Consider the following 17,042-nt stretch of genomic DNA (forward strand, 5'->3'; position numbering starts at 1 on the left):
GTTGAGATTTTTTTTTTATTTGTTTCTGTTCGATAAATACAGTCAGTTCACAACATGTCTACATCCTTATGGCACTTATTATGCTAAAACATAATCATTTACAAAAGTAGGGACATACACTTGTGATCGTAAAAATTAAATTTAACATGACCTTCAGGCTTGAGAGTCATCTTCATCATGTCATAATGACAGAAAGCATAAAATAACAAGCTTCTGAATGCCTTTGATGAAAGAGGAAATGAAGCATCATTATGACTATGATGGAACAGGAAGTTTATTGAAGTAGAGTGTGGCATGGGTAACAGCTTCTAATCCTATGTTAAATACTGGGTGGGTGGGTTTCTGTTAAAAAAAAGTAAATATTTAAATTTAAAAAAAACAATAATTACAGTAAATCAAAATAAAAAATGATGTCTAATAGAACTGAAATACAAGAAGCATTCCATCTTAATTTCCATAGTCCCCAGTCACTGACATCAGATATAATGGCAGTCTAGGAAATTGAAATGTATGTCAGTTGACCTTTTACTTGGCGGAATTTACATTCAATAATGTGCAAAGAGTTACCAAAGAGAAAACAGTTGGAAATGTAAATACTGATAAATATAAGGGTTTTTTTTTCCAATGAATATCTCAAACAAAGGGTGTTAAAAACAACCGCTTATAAACAGTGCTCACTCAGTTTAACTTTAGGTGGAGACAGTATAAATAAATTTGACTCTAAAAAAAATTGTTTTAGACTTACTAGCTCATTTTCAGTATTTCCTAGTACATTCAGGTGGGCAATTTTTCCACCAGCAAAATGCTGAGCTATAGCCATTCCACTCAGGCAATAACAAGTGTGGTAGAAATCACGAGCTCTGAAACAAGATTATCTGGTCTTTAATTTTTTATATATAAGAAAGGTGTCTTGATGATTTAAAATTTCAAATATATGTAAATGAATAATCTTATTAAATTAATAAATTAACTGGTCATGCTATACATGATTCCATGATTCTTATAACTCTCAAAAATAAAGTTCAGGTAAATAATTCTTTTCCAATTTTTGGGACCTGGATTATTGAGCCTTCACTGTAAAACCCCCAAAAGAAATCATTAAATCATTTTCCTGTTTTCTGAAGCAATCTATATTTATGAGAATAATGTTAAAAATTTATTTCCATTTTCACTAGTGTAACAAGCAACTGTTATTCATTGCCCCTGGTACATATTCTGAATATTGTCCCGATTTTTCCCCCCTGCTGCATGGTTTAAATAGTTATTCTGCAAACAAAGGTTTTGAAGTGAGGAACTTGGGAGTATCCATACCTGCCAAATCAAAGCTCAAAACATAGGTAATCAAAGATTACGAAGCTCACCTCGACGAAGGTTATCTATAAGTAAGGCAAATCTCACATCATATTTTTTCTAGTTAGTGTACATCCCAAGATCAATATCTATACAAGTTTGGTTTAAGAAGGACTTACAATTACTTGGAAATAGACCTGCTCAAAAAACTTTAACCTGGTCACTCATCTGGAAAATCTAGGTCAGATTCAGCATCCGAAGCAAGTGTGTAGTGTTCATCCCTAGATGCATCATCCATGCAAGTTTGGTCCAGGTAGGGCGTATAGTTACTTGGGAATGGACCTGCTCCAAAAACTTTAACCTGGTCACTCATCTGGAAAATCTAGGTCAGATCCAGCATCCGAAGCAAGTGTGGCAGTGTCCATTCTAGATGCATCATCCATGCAAGTTTGGTTCAGGTAGGGCTTATAGTAACTTGGGAATGGGACTTGCTCCTAAAACTTTAACCGGGACGCCGACGCTAACGCCGACGCCAACGCCGGGGGTATAGCATAAGCTCATCTCGACTTCGTCGAGGTGAGCTAAAAGGTCATATGAGTTAAAATCATGACATCTTTTTTTTTCAATAATCTTGAATTTGTTTGCATATAATCTTAATTAGAGGCTATGTTGTATCACTGATTATGTACAGTTCTGTGTATTTGGTAAGTATGTTTTATCTCTTGCTCAACTAAAAGTTAGATCCTTGTGTAGCAATCTACATAAGCATAGGAAAGGATCAGATAAAAATCAGATTGGACCTTTTGGTCATAACCTTGAAACTCAACAGGGATTACCCACATGGTCTATAAAGTAGTAGGGCTGGGATGATATATCGAGATATCAATAATATCAATTCTGTGTGCATGAGGATGATAAGCATATCGATACATATGAAGAAATATCGAAATATCGCAAAAAAAATTCTGACTTATATTTTCCTTTGTTTACTTAACATTTTGGGTTTAACAAATAAAATAAATATGCTAAATATAAATACGAAATACATAATAATTAATACCACTTGTGTAAAATAATTTTGTTTTACAACAGATCTACAACCTCTTTCAATAAATTGTTCTTATTTGTGCAGAAATGTTTCGTTCATTTTAATACAAAAAAAGATTTTTATAACCAATTCAACATATCGTGATACATATCGTATCGTGGCTTAAATATCGTGATATGTATCGATATAGAAAAAGCCCTATAAATTAGTTATGAAATCATTTCTTTAAACCTAAGCCTATCAGTTGAGAGACTTTTAGATTGACAATGTGCAAATTTTATTTTCATGCTCTAGATATTCATATCCCTTGTAATTGGAAAATAACAAATATATTTGTTAAAGGTGTACCTTTTTTTATCTCCTTGAGTTTTCTTTGAATGTTAAAGTAATATAGAGAAATTAATGTATTTGAGATATACAATAAAGTGCCCCGCCACAGCATGATACGCCCGTCAAATATTGTTCAATTATCACGAACAGTTTAGAGTGCAAGAAAATCAAGTCAACCTTGATACAAGGATTTCCAAGATTTTTCCATTTCTTATAATTTTTGTTTATATATTTCCTGTGGTGTAGGCATTATAACAAATATTACATTATATAGATCCTCAACTGGTAGTGTTAGAGCTTGACAGATGCCCATCTGCAGCCCCCCCCCCCCCCCCCCCCACACACACACACACACACACAGTGACACACCCACATCTTTCATATTTGTGAGACTTTATGCTCTGAAATTTACTAGTTGATATTTTCAAAAAATTAAATAAAAATATCATATTAATCAATATCAATTTAGTCTTAACAACTTAATCTATACCAATTTAATTTTAAAATAAAAGACTGGCCATCAAATGACATATGCTATAAACTGACCAGCAGTTCTTCTGTCTAATTCCCAAAGGATACAGATAAGAACTGCTTGATCAGAGATGCTCTAACAGAAATGATTGAGACAGCTAGCCTTCCTACACTGAACTCATTAATTAATCTTTAACTGGATGCTTGTCCACTCATTACTCCCAAGGCCAAGGGATGAATGGATCTGCGCTATCTGCTTTGTAGTGCAATTAAAATGAATATTTATGTCATTCTGAAATTAAATTTGAAAACAAAGATTTTTTTTTCAATTTGTTACAAAGATTTATAAAAAGAAAAAAAAAACCTGTAATCTTGATGCAACATTTTTAATAAGGTTTCTGCTTGACCCTTAGATTTGTAGGGACTATCTACCATAGTTAAAACTTTTTTTTAAATACTTGTTGTTTTTTTTTTTTTTTTAGATTCAATGTCAGACTGGTTTTAAGCTGCAATTCATATGGACAACGGGCATGCTACCCCCCCCCCCCCCCCCCCAATTTGACATGCAATTTTCTGTTATCAAAATTCTCCTTGACCAGTGCTTGATAATTACACCCATGGGAGAGGTGGAATTTCTCTTGTAACATTATATTTGTTATGGATTGCTGTAAAGTATATAATGAAAAAAAATAAGTATTTCTTGATTTTAACATCTTTTTAATAAGGATACTGCAACACTTTTACATTTTTGGGGATTGTGTAATTTAATAGTAAAAAGACAGTTTTTTTTTTAAAAATTTCACTTAAATTAAAGGTCACAGTGACCTTAAAATAGGTCGCGACACACCTTCCACCTAAGATGCATAAACTGGCCAAGTTTGATGATTCTAAGTCTAATAGTTTTCTAGTTATGAGCCGGACAGGATTTTTCCATATTTGGCCATAGCATCTTAATTAAAGGTCAGAACGACCTACTTTTAGTGCGCGACACACCTTCTATCCAAGAAGTATCAGCTGACAAAGTTTGATAATCCTAGGCCTAATAGTATTAAAGTTATGAGCCGGACACGAGAAAAGCTAACAGACAGACAGACGGACGGACATGAACGCCATAACATAATACGTCCCGTCTAAAGACGGGCGTATAATAATACATGTAATAATAATCACTGTGCACCATAAGAATTCTCCCGAGAATTTAAGACTTCTCCCTAAAATTCTCTGAGGGAGAAGTGATATGGATCTAGGTTGGTCCCTGGTCAGTTTAGAAATAAATGAATGTCAATGACAAGTTAAAAAATTTTGTGTTATTTGTCTATTTTAAGAAAAGGTGGGACAAGCAAGTTTTTTGGCAAGAAAAGTAATTTTATGATGGTAACCTGTCCATGGACAGCTAGTGTAAAATTCTATTTGTTTACCCCTGTAGTGCAAATACCAGGATCACAAATATTTGTAAAGAATAAAGCATTATCATGTACTAAGTACCAGTGCACATCCCTACCCCTCCAAACCTAGAAAAATGGACTATAAAATATTTTAACATCTAACAGTGATCTAGATTTAGGGATGACCTACTTTCCTGGCTTGTCAATCAATCCTCCCCCAGCATACTGACAACACAGGAGCAGATATTCCTGTAAAGCGTCCTGATCAAACATCCACTTCTCCGAGCTCAGGCAATCACTGTGTTCTAAATAAAAATAATCAATCAAGGCACTCATCATTATCAGTAACAATATCAATGATGGTCAGAGTTCTATTACCTTGTATATAACTACATCTACATGTAATTAGTATACATGTAATCTCTGCTTACAAGTCACAAAATCATTGATTTGTCTTACTCTGAAGAAGATTTAGAAATATGAAATAAATTGCAGGAACTAAAATCTAATTCAGACACAAGACAACAGTTACCCTGTGCCAGGATCATATGTATAAGAGGTAAGGCTCCTCCTTGCCAGAAGGAATAACAACCATCTACTAATTTATTGGTCCGTCCCTGAAATCCCCCTTCATATCTCATCTGTCGATTTACTGTCCATCTCTGCAAAGAGAAATCAAAACATATCATTGTTATTAGATAAATGCATTAACACCTTTTAATCACCTCAATTTTCACTTTACAATAAAATTCTATTTATTCACCAGACATTTTTTCATGTAGCTTCTGTATACAGGGTTTACTTCCCATTATTACTGAACTTTTGCATGAGGTAATTTTGCAAATACACAGCCGATAAAGTTTTGATGAATAAAATTTGTTTTCCAGCTGCATAAACCAAACAAATAATTATACTCGGCCACTAAATAAGTACTCAATACATATACAATTTGAAACATAAAAATGAATGTTTTATAATACTAGCAGCTAAAATATTGTGAAGCGTCTTACAGGTGTAAAATGTATTTCATTTTAAACAGAATCATCTTACCAATAATTTTTCTATATTGCAAAGTTTTCCATGACCTAGGATCACCAGAGCTGCCAATCCACAAAAGGAATACCCTCCATGGGCCTCAAGTCCAGGGTACCCCCCAAATCCACCCTCATAAGTCTGGCAACTGCTCAAGATTCAGTCATAAAGTGTCATTTTTCAATCATTCAGATCTTTTATTTTTTTTAATCAAAATAATTTGTTTAAATTTACAGAGGGGTCACATGGCTATGAGTAGTTAAGACATGTAATACACCATTAACGGTAGTATACACTACATTATCCTCATAAATTTCATAGAAAGATGGCCGTAACTTTTACAAGAGTACTTATTACATATTGAGAAATATTATAGAAAGCTAACTGATGCAATCACTTGAAGGAATTACAGCAAGACAAATACATTACATGTACTGACCTTGTAATCCACTCGGGGGTCCCATCAAACATCTGTGGAGTCATTATGTTGGTCAATCTTGCAACACTTGCTGCACAGTAAGCTCCCCTTAAGTAAAACAAAATTGACTTTATACACTTCTACAGTGCTAAAACTCATTAAAAATTTCCCTAATTTTGAATATTGACCATCATAAAAAAAGTTACTCTCTTTTCTTTATAAATACAGAGCATAAATTATTCTCTTTTTTTTTAAATCTGAAGCATAAACTTGGGGAGAATATGTTGTCATCAAAAAATTTGATTTCAGATACACAAATGACTTAAAAAAAGGGTTGGGACAAGTTTTCCTCTTCAGCTGACTATTCCACCTTCATCTCTCTCCTGAGTCCTTTACTACTGAACATGCACTGTTTATGGCTTAAAACACATTACCTGTAGCACTTGAGATCAAGATTAGATATCACACCTTCTGTCTTGGACACTTAATGACTGTGGTCTTTATAAGACTGTATATCTGGCAGATTTGGTGTCTTTATAAGACTGTTATCTACTAGACATGGTGGTTTTATAATACACAGATTACAAACCCCCCACTTCCTCAGATCAATTCTTACCTTATATCTACTTCTCCCCCTTCGTGCATTTTGAAGGAACCCTCATTCTTCCTCATCTTCATTAGAAAAGACTGAAGCTTTTCTCTGAAAAAAGAAAAATATCTTACTTCGGTACAATATGGTAAAATCTTATCCATAAACTTCAAAAGGCATCACAATATTTGTCATGTGACCTTGTACTCTCTACACATTTCCAATAACTATATCCCTATATTTCCTGTTTAATTTATTTCCCACCTGTCAATGACCTTGAAGGCGGACTCTGTTCCCAAGATACACAGTGCATTCACTGCTGCATATGTTGGAGCTAAATGTGCTTGTTGTCCAGGGCCACCTGTGATAAAAAATGCACAAAAAAATAAATGAAATCCTGTCAATAATAACATAAGTAACATTTTCTATCAGTGTATACCAAGTTTACTTGAAATCAGACAAAACAAGAAGAATTATTATTTTGAAAGAATTTAACAAATGATTTATCTTAAGAAACCATGATGTCATCATTCATCAAAACTGAAAAAAAAATAAAAGTAACTTGAAGACCAAAGCTTGTGTTACATGTACTAAAAATTCTACATACTCTGTGGTAAACTAAAGATCTACAATTCATGAACTCAATTGTTTCAGCAATTAGAATATATCGGTAGTTACAGTAATCAGAAAGTATCAGTAATTTTAGTAATCGGAATGTTTCAGTAATTTCAGTAATCAGATTTTATCATAGTTAAAGTAATCAGAAGGTATCAGTTGTTTCAGGAATCAAAATGCATCAGTAGTTACAGTTTTCAAATTGCAGCAGTAGTTACAGTAATCAGAATGTATCAGAAGTTTCAATAACCAGAATTTAACAGTAGTTACAGTAATCAGAATGTATTAGGAGTTAGTAATCAGATTGTATCAGTAGTTACAGTAATCAAAATTTATCAGTAGTTACAGTAATCAGAATTTATCAGTAGATACAGTTATCAGATTTTATCAGTAGTGATCAGAATGTATTGGTAGTTACAGGAATCAAAATGTATCTGTAGTTTTGTAAAAATGAAAAATTTACAAAAACAAAATAGATCATCCAATGTATTTGAATTTTTTGTATAACATACATGATGGATAATCAAAGAAATGATATATCAATGGAAATATTTCATTTTATGGAGAGAGAGACTGTGTTCTGATCTTGTGTGAGTTTTATGGAGAGAGACTGTGCTCTGATCTTGTGTGAGTTTTATGGAGAGAGACTGTGCTCTGGTCTTGTGTGAGTTCTATGGAGAGAGACTGTGGTCTGATCTTGTGTGAGTTTTATGGAGAGGGACTGTGCTCTGAACTTGTGTGAGTTTTATGGAGAGATACTGTGTTCTGATCTTGTGTGAGTTTTATGGAGAGAGACTGTGTTCTGATCTTGTGCAAATTTTAATGGAGAGAGACTGTGTTCTGATCTTGTGTGAGTTTTACAGAGAGAGATACTGTGTTTTGATGTGCGAGTTTTATGGAGATACTGTGGTCTGATCTTGTGTGAGTTTTATGGAGAGAGACTGTGTTCTGATCTTGTGTGAGTTTTATGGAGAGATACTGTGTTCTGGTCTTGTGTAAATTTTAATGGAGAGAGACTGTGTTCTGATCTTGTGTGAGTTTTATGGAGAGAGACTGTGTTCTCATCTTGTGTGAGTTTTATGGAGAGAGAGACTGTGTTCTGATCTTGTGTGAGTTCTATGGAGAGAGACTGTGTTCTGATCTTGTGTGAGTTTTATGGAGAGAGACTGTGGTCTGATCTTGTGCGAGTTTTATGGAGAGAGGGGCTGTGTTCTGATCTTGTGTGAGTTTTATGGAGAGAGACTGTGTTCTGAGCTTGTGTGAGTTTTATGGTGAGAGAGACTGTGTTCTGATCTTGGGTGAGTTTTATGGAGAGAGAGACTGTGTTCTGGTCTTGTATGAGTTTTATGGAGAGAGACTGTGTTCTGATCTTGTGTGAGTTTTATGGAGAGAGACTGTGTTCTGATCTTGTGTGAGTTTTATGGAGAGCGAGACTGTGTTCTGATCTTGTATGAGTTTTATGGAGAGAGACTGTGTTCTGATCTTGTGTGAGTTTTATGGAGAGATACTGTGTTCCAGTCTTGTATGAGTTTTATGGAGAGAGACTGTGTTCTGATCTTGTGTGAGTTTATGGAGAGATACTGTGTTCCAATCTTGTGCGAGTCTGTGTTCCATTCTTGTGTGAGTTTTATGGAGAGATTCTGTGTTCCGTTCTTGTGTGAGTTTTATGGAGAGATTCTATGTTCTGTTCTACATACCTCCAAATCCTCCATCTGAACACTGACACTTTTCCAAAAACTTGGAGACTCTAAAAAGTAAAACTTTGAAAATGTACATCAAGTTAAACTAGAATACACAATCCACAAAGTTGACATATTAATGTAACTACTAGTATTGTAAACATAAGTTTAAATTTGATACAAAGGTTGTTTATATAACCATAAAGGTATTATCACCCTGAGCCAAGGTCATCTGTAAAAACTCAGTCATGGAATTTGGAAGCGTAAAATGTATGACTGGTCCTTAACTTTGTACATGAGAAACAATGGATATCTACATATGATACAATAGTTCTATTTTGAGTTTCTGCTTTCTCAGACAGGAGCTACATTTAGTGTGCCCCACAGTAGTTTTTAATCCTACCAGGACAGCTCTGCTTTGGTAACATTTATAGATATTCCAAATAAACCAAACTTGAGGCATCCATTTTCCCCCAACATATCTTGTTATTTATACATAATATTTCATGCATAACATATGAAAACCTATTTTTTTATACTTACATTGAAATTTCATCATCGGAGACATTTTCATCAAGTAATTCTAAGCTATGTAGAATCCAGTAACAAAGCCATGTACGACTGGCGTCCAAACACTAAAAAAATATACAGCTTTCTATTTTGTGAACAATACTATCATAAATTTCTTTATTTTTCATCATTTGTCATCATCATTCTGATAAAACATCCTTAACTAGAATAGAGAAAAGTGCATGTACTATTAACCATTTCCTCCTCTGACATTCAAGTCAATGTGTTTTATTTTGTATTACAAAACTAATTTTCAAGTACAGTAAAACACGCTTATAGTGAACATGCTTATAATGGATTGACAGTTATAGCATAGTGATGTTCATTACCCATGTCCTTAAAATGATTATAAACTTAATAGATATAATGAATTAGGCTTATAAAGAAGCAAAATTGTCCATCCATGGCACTTCATTATAAACATTTTACTGTATATTTAATTATTTTCAAGGAATTATCCATGTTTGTTTAAAAAGGGAGTACCCATATCAGGGACTCAGTCAAGAATGATTTTCAGGAACTGCTGTTTATACACGTGGTATGTAAAACGTATCTCTATATATACAGCTATTCTTCATTACATCTTTTAGAAAAACACCTTGATTCTAAGGTTATACTTGATTTGCTGACCAATAGTTTATCTTTATTCAGAATAATACCTCATAAGAATTTGAGAGATGCTGTAAGCCTTTCTTTAGGAAAAGAAGGTGTTGTTCTCTTTTAAGAGATGGCAATTCAAATGACCTACAAAATAAATACATGTTAAATAATACATACACAATTTTGAACATAATTTGCCCCAGTCTGATGTGATATCTTTTATATACAAGAAAGTGTAGGTCAAACACTGGATGTTTAAGGAAAACAGTATTTTTCAAACACTTGTTATTTTAAGGAAGACAGTGTATGTCAAACACTTGTTATTTTAAAGAAAACAGTGTATGTCAAACACTGGTTATTTTAAAGAAAACTGTATGTCAAACACTGGTTATTTTAAGGAAGACAGTGTATGTCAAACCCTGGTTGTTTTAAAGAAAACTGTTTCTCAAACACTGGTCATTTTAAGGAAGAGACAGTGTATGTCAAACACTGGTTGTTTAATAAATGATGATTATGCTAAGAGAGATTAACTCTAAATTTTCCTGTTCATCCTAATTGTGGTATTACTACTTATGTAGAAACTTAGATATATACTGGTAATATGGAAATATTCTGGGTCCTCTAAAATTAATGGAACCAGTATATGGAATTGATATATGATCAGTAGGTCACATGGATGGCAGATTTCAACTATATCATTTCAGTAGGCAACATCATATGACTTTCATACAGAAATTCTCTTGATCAATAAAATTTCAAGATTTTATCCAAGGCAAGATAAACTGAATTGAACATTTTATAATGTATTTTCAGGTACTCTACATTTAGTATTTTAAAAATGGTTTAATATTGATGTTTGACCAAGACTATAACAGATATTCTGGGCCCCATTTTACAAAAGAACTTATGACTAAGATCAAAATGTTATTTTATGAATAACTTCCTTCTTTACATTAATTTGAAAATGGTAGTACTTTCAAAGAGTTTCTAAGAGATATTTTTACTCAAGCTATTCTTTTTTTAATAGAATTAATAATTTTGTAAAGATTTTACATTCAGCTAAAGATTTTGGTCTTAGTCGTAAGTTCTTTTGTAAAACGGGGCTCTGAGTGTTACCAATGTACTGTATACAGAGAAATTTTCGCCCCTGTTTTATTTTCGCCCCTTTCACCCTACTCACAGGTGGGCAAATTTAAAACAGGGCAAACTCAAAGAACACAGTATAATTTCTTTAACAGAACTTTGACTGGGCAAATTTAAAATGGGGCAAAATTGTTTGCAAGTGTGATAGAGTGAAAATAGCATGGGGCGAAAATAATCCTGTATACAGTATTAGCTATTCTGATCTGACATTCACATAGATGAGCTTTTTACTACTTACTCTTTCTCTGCATGACTTCTGGCAGCGAAATACTTGAAGTAATGGGACACAGACTCCTCCACCTCTTTCTACAATGAAAACATTAAGTCAAGATAGGAATAACTATCTCAAATATTCAGATCAAGGTATCAGATATAGCTGATGATGCATCTACTTAACGCATGAAACTGTCTTTCATTCTTGCGTATATTTGTATTTCTAAAGATAATGTACAACAAAAACAAAAATTCATGAAAATTTTGTTTAAAAAACTACATTTTTTTTTAAAAGGTGTCACAAACAGGACAAGATAGGGTAAAACCTCTTTTTGGATGTCTCTTAGAATATGATGCAATAGTTCATAATCAAATAATGCTGTCATCCCTATTAAAAAATAAGTATTGATTCTAGGTTATGTGACATATTAAGCCTAATTAAGGTCATCAGAATGTCAAATAATATGACAATTTCTGAATTTTGTCATTTTTACTCAAGTTTTCATTAATTTTCAAACACATTTTATTTTAGAAAATACTGAGCACAAGCTTGCCTATCTACCAAATTTGTATACCTGGCATTTCATGAATTAGTATCAGATGCATCTTGTGTATAAAAATCTTAGACAGGCAAGCTAATGTGCTCCTTGTTTCTCAAAGTGAAAAGTATCTCAAATTTGACAAAATTGTGTCAGATTTAGGAAATTTGGTAAAATATCCTAAATTTTTGTACTCTCTTGTTGCCTCCATGTATGCTCTGAATCAAAATTAGTGCTGGTTTTAAAACAAGCAATATTTTAAATTCTTAACTGCAAAGGATCACAATTTTAACAGTGCTTTGATTTTTATATCAATTAAGATGCCAAAATTGACCTTCACCGTACCTTGTCCTTTGGTGATCTTCGGTGTACAAACTTATGGTTATAAAATATTTAGATATATTAGTAAACACAAATCTGGACAAAATATAAAAACTTTTTATCATCAACTGTTGATTGTCCTCCACCAGGTCCAGTACAAATACCACATTTAGCTACATAGCCAATCTGACTAAAGCCAGACCTCTATTTATGCTATCGCATAGAGATTTCTACATAGCTTGAATGGTAACAGTTGGGTTCGCCCAACTACTGTTAGTTTTGCCCCAATTATACCTGTAATTAGTAATTTTACGTGTCAAATTTTTGCAGGTGTGGTGGATTTGGGCAGTTTGTTTTGACACATCACTAATGTTCTTTGCTTTTGTGTGTGTGTGTGTGCTGGGGGAAGGTTTTTGATGTATCCAAAGTTAATAATGTTTCTAATAAAACTAGAAATATGTCCATAGGGCATGAATGCCCCGCCGAGGGTATATTAGTAATGCAACATTTTAACACAAATTGAGAAAAGTGAGGTCAAGGTCAAAGGAAAGATCAAGGTCAAAAATTGTCAATGCAGTTGAAAAGGTTACATCAGTATGTATCAGCGTACGAAGTTTGATAACACTATCTTGAATGGTATCTTTAAAACTGAGCTAAAAATTTATTTAAGAAAAGTGAGGTCAAGGTCAAAGGAAAGGTCAAGGTAAAAATATTGATGCAGTTGAATAGCTCTCATCAGTATTATCAGCCTATGAAGTTTGTTAAAAATATCTTGAATGGTTTCATTAAAACTGAGCTAAACAATAATTTAAGAAAAGTGAGGTCAAGGTCAAAAGAAAGGTCAAGGTCAAAAAATGTTGATGCAGTTGAATAGCTTACATCAGTATGTATCAACATATGAAGTTTGATTACACTATCTTGAATGGTATCTTTAAAACTGAGCTAAACACTAATTTAAGAAAAGTGAGGTCAAGGTCAAAGGAAAGGTCAAGGTCAAAAACTGTTGATGCAGTTGCATAGCTCTCATCAATATCTATTAGCATATTAAGATTGATAAAAATATCTTGGACAGTTTCTCTTTGAAACTGAGCTTTGAACAGAGCTAAACGCAAAGTGTGACGGAAGGACAGAAGGACGGAAGACGGACATGACGAACACTATATGCCCCCGCCATATTCATGGCGGGGCATAATAAATCCTCTTTGTTCAAAACTTCAGAAAAAGATGGAAATTTAGGGAATAAAATTTATGCCATTAACTTATTTATGGCAGCTGTTTGTGTTCTTTCATACAGCTCCTCATTGCTGATCTTGTTCGGCACGAATATCTGAGTATTCTATTGAGCCATTTTGTTTGGAAGATTTCAAGTTTTTATTTTTTTTTTCTGAATCATTAATCAAAGGTTCTACCAATTGAGTTATCTGGCCACCTGCAATCCATCCTGTCTGACCACTACATTCCTCCCTCCTTTAACTCTATTCCCCTTAGACCTTTCCATCCTCTCCCCCTTAATGCCATGATTTGATGCATGGCCCTGAACCCTTAATGACGAATTTTGATGCAGGTGTATTCTGTTGTTGATTTGGCTTGAAATTACCACTTGTTTACAACTATCAGAGCACAGGTGGCCACCTGTAGGTTAACAATAGATGATTGCATCAACAGCATCATACTACACTTAGAAATTACATGATTTACCTGTGTAAACAAATTAAAGAATCATGGAAAGACCCCCAACATCCAAAATGGCGAACTGTTACACACAATGTTTTCTTGAGTATAAAACTCGGTTAATATGCATTAATTTTTCATCCAGTTAAGTATTACATAGAATTCAACTTATAATCAACCTAATTAATAAAAGCTTTTAAAAATTATAACGATTGATTTTCATTATATATTCTACAATAAGTATTGGAAAAATGTTGTGAAGTTGGTACCACAGAGTACTCATTTCATTACCTTTTCTCATAAATTTAGTAGATACTTTCCATTTTACACATATTAATGTATGTGAAGATGTAGAAAATAATTATCTAAAGATTATTTGACCTTTCAAGTAAACGAAAGTCAGAAATCAGGTTTTATCATGCAAGTCTTAAATTCAGTCTGCAGGATTTTACACTGAAGTAGTGCTACAATTTATTGATTTCTGAGGAATTAAACTTCTAAAAAAAAATTCATAATAAATTATAATTTTACCATCAATTATATCATCACACATTTAATATTTCCTACAGACAATTTGAATTAATAAAGCCTATTTACATTTTGAAAATATCTATTTTGATACACCTGCTTTCACTTGGATTATTTCTTTACAGAAATTTTCGATTTGAATTATGTTAATAGATTTGAAAAGTTTAATTTATTACAAATGCAATGATGTATAATACATAGAAAAAATGAATATTTGGACCCCTGATAGCTCAGTTTTAAATTGCACTTCATCTAAAACAGTCTAAGGCTCATCCAGGCAAACACTCTAAGGATATGGCCAATGCATCGAATCATGGCAGAAATGGATAAGCCTTAAAGGTCTTACCCACACCCACCACCCCCAAAGACACCAACCTAAGCAATGAATGTCTATCTGAAAAGGAGAAAATGCAATGGACTAGATGAAGATTTGAACCTGGGCCCCCTGAATTCTAGTCAGGTGCTCTACCAACTGAGCTATCTGGTCATGGTTGTATGCTCGTTCGCCCTAAAATTTGTTCGCCCTTGACGCTGTTCACCCTAATTCTCGTTCGCCCAGAGTCCGATCGCCCTAAAACTTGTTCGCACAGGGTCTGTTCGCCTTGTTTATATTGCAGAAAGTTAAATAATGAACCAATGGATTTTTTAAATTAAATTATAAGTACACTGGTATATAAATTGCACACGGGAGACAACAGACGTATGCATGTGGTCACATTAAATACCTGTCCTATCAAAGACCCGGCAGACCAACAGAAATTAACATCTCCGTCCTTTAATTGTTTTCAAAACATGACGCAGATTGTAAAAAAAAAAAAACAACAACATGGATATGATCCCCTAACTTACAGTGACATTATTAAGTATAATTAAACCAATTAAGCATGCAAAAAGCATTAATATCAGAATTATTTTAATTAAGATTACGGTAAATAAAAAAAAAATACTGTAGCAACATTTGGGAAAAAAAACACCAAGTCGTAAAATAATGTTAATATTTACTATATACTGTATTTACATTAGGGCGAACGAGATATAGGGTGAACAAGAATAATGGCAAACGAACCCTGCGCGAATGGACTCATGCGAATAGGTATAGAGGGCGAACGAACCTGATACCTCTGGTCATCTGTGATCAAACCTGATCATGGCACCAAATTTGACAGACTAGGAAAAAAAATATGACGGACCAGACCAGGATTCGAACCCAGTCCCCTGAATCTCCAGTCAGGTGTTCTACCAACTGAGCTACCGGTATCTGGCCAGCGGCGACCGAACCTGTCTGACCGCCACACATACTTGCGATTTTTTTGTCAATTTTGAATAAAGAGTAAACTCGTGAAAACTTGCATTACATTACAGGGGTCTAGAATTACGCTTTCCCGTTGCCCGGGGCAAGTGAAATTCATCTCGGGAAAGATAGTTTTCATGATAAACTTACCCGAACGGGAAAGTAATAAATTTCAGGCTGAGCCAGCAAAACTTTTCGAGTTTATTAAAAGAAATCAATAACAATAAACATCCAATTACATTGTATTAGAATCTGCACAAGTCTGCTACATTTCGTTTATTTAATCTCCAATACTTATCATAGGAAGTCCAATTACTTGTATAATATTGGAACCAATCCGGAAAGATCTCAAAATTACGGAATGGCTTTTAAAAAAGAAATGATGTTTTGAAAACAATGTTTTGTCAAAATGTGATTAAATCAATAGATATTTTAACAAAATAATAAACAAGTACATAATAATTGCTTTTAGATGGTGTATACATTAAAACCACACAATAAAAAAAATAACAAAATAGAGTTGTTTATATTTTTCTAGATTTTTGTTTTCGAGTTCTGTTTTAGGTTAATTAATGATATGTTTTCAAATAAATAAACCAGTAAAATTAAATGATTTTCTGATATGTTTTCAAAAAAAAAAATCAGTAAAACTAGATGATTTTCTCTATCTTTTTGGGGGCAAGTGAATTTTGAATCTGGGCAAGTGGATTCCCAGTCATTACTTGCCCGTGGGCAAGTGAATTTAAAAAAAAATTCTAGACCCCTGCATTAGCAAAATCAAGCTACTCCAAGTAGCTTAATAAAGCTACGTAGGTAATTCAAGCTACGTACTTAAATGTAGTGATTGTACTGAACCTGTCTACAAGTACAATGTCACCACAATGCTTAGAACACCATGTTCACGTGTTCTGCATAATAATGATCAATGAACGATATACGATAGTGCAGGGTATAAAATCACGGCGAACCATTGCCTAGCCTATTAACGATACTTACCTGTTCATCTGATGAAACGGTTCCTAAACCATCATCGTTATATCTTTCTTTTTCATATTTAGAATTGCTGCATCTAAATCGATCCATGTTTCCTAGCTTCGATTTCTCTACCTTCTCTAATTGAAGAGCTCGGATGTCGGTAAAAGGAATTCCACAACGCAAAAACCAATATTTGCCTTGTTATCTTGGGCTAAGTTATCAAATAATAAAAAATTAACTATTTCATTAAACCTTTAATTACTGTAAGTTTCTCACTAGTTTATCATGTTTATACGAATTACAAACCCATAAGTTTTTTTTGTAATAATCAAGG

General features: G+C 33.5%; 1 protein-coding gene across 1 annotated transcript in view; it reads right to left on the bottom strand.

Annotated features, from left to right (window-relative positions):
* The window catches only part of LOC133183379 (protein farnesyltransferase subunit beta-like), a 16,858-nt gene extending 23 nt beyond the window's left edge, over positions 1-16,835 (bottom strand). The window contains exons 1-13 of the mRNA XM_061318340.1: positions 16,730-16,835; positions 11,409-11,476; positions 10,087-10,171; positions 9,401-9,492; positions 8,876-8,925; positions 6,828-6,924; positions 6,591-6,674; positions 5,996-6,082; positions 5,575-5,704; positions 5,057-5,186; positions 4,715-4,829; positions 746-860; positions 1-342 (exon numbers count right to left, since the gene is read on the bottom strand). The exon at positions 1-342 is cut by the window's left edge and continues 23 nt beyond it. Coding sequence (XP_061174324.1) covers positions 256-342; positions 746-860; positions 4,715-4,829; positions 5,057-5,186; positions 5,575-5,704; positions 5,996-6,082; positions 6,591-6,674; positions 6,828-6,924; positions 8,876-8,925; positions 9,401-9,492; positions 10,087-10,171; positions 11,409-11,476; positions 16,730-16,816 — 1,227 coding nt within the window. The 5' untranslated portion in view covers positions 16,817-16,835 and the 3' untranslated portion in view covers positions 1-255. The remainder of the gene's footprint in view (positions 343-745; positions 861-4,714; positions 4,830-5,056; positions 5,187-5,574; positions 5,705-5,995; positions 6,083-6,590; positions 6,675-6,827; positions 6,925-8,875; positions 8,926-9,400; positions 9,493-10,086; positions 10,172-11,408; positions 11,477-16,729) is intronic.
* Positions 16,836-17,042: the final 207 nt, after the last annotated feature.

This window comes from Saccostrea echinata, unplaced genomic scaffold (genome assembly GCF_033153115.1).
Source record: "Saccostrea echinata isolate AGI-Se365-2 ecotype Australia unplaced genomic scaffold, CSIRO_AGI_Sech_v1 ptg000009l, whole genome shotgun sequence".
Classification (NCBI taxonomy): domain Eukaryota; kingdom Metazoa; phylum Mollusca; class Bivalvia; order Ostreida; family Ostreidae; genus Saccostrea; species Saccostrea echinata.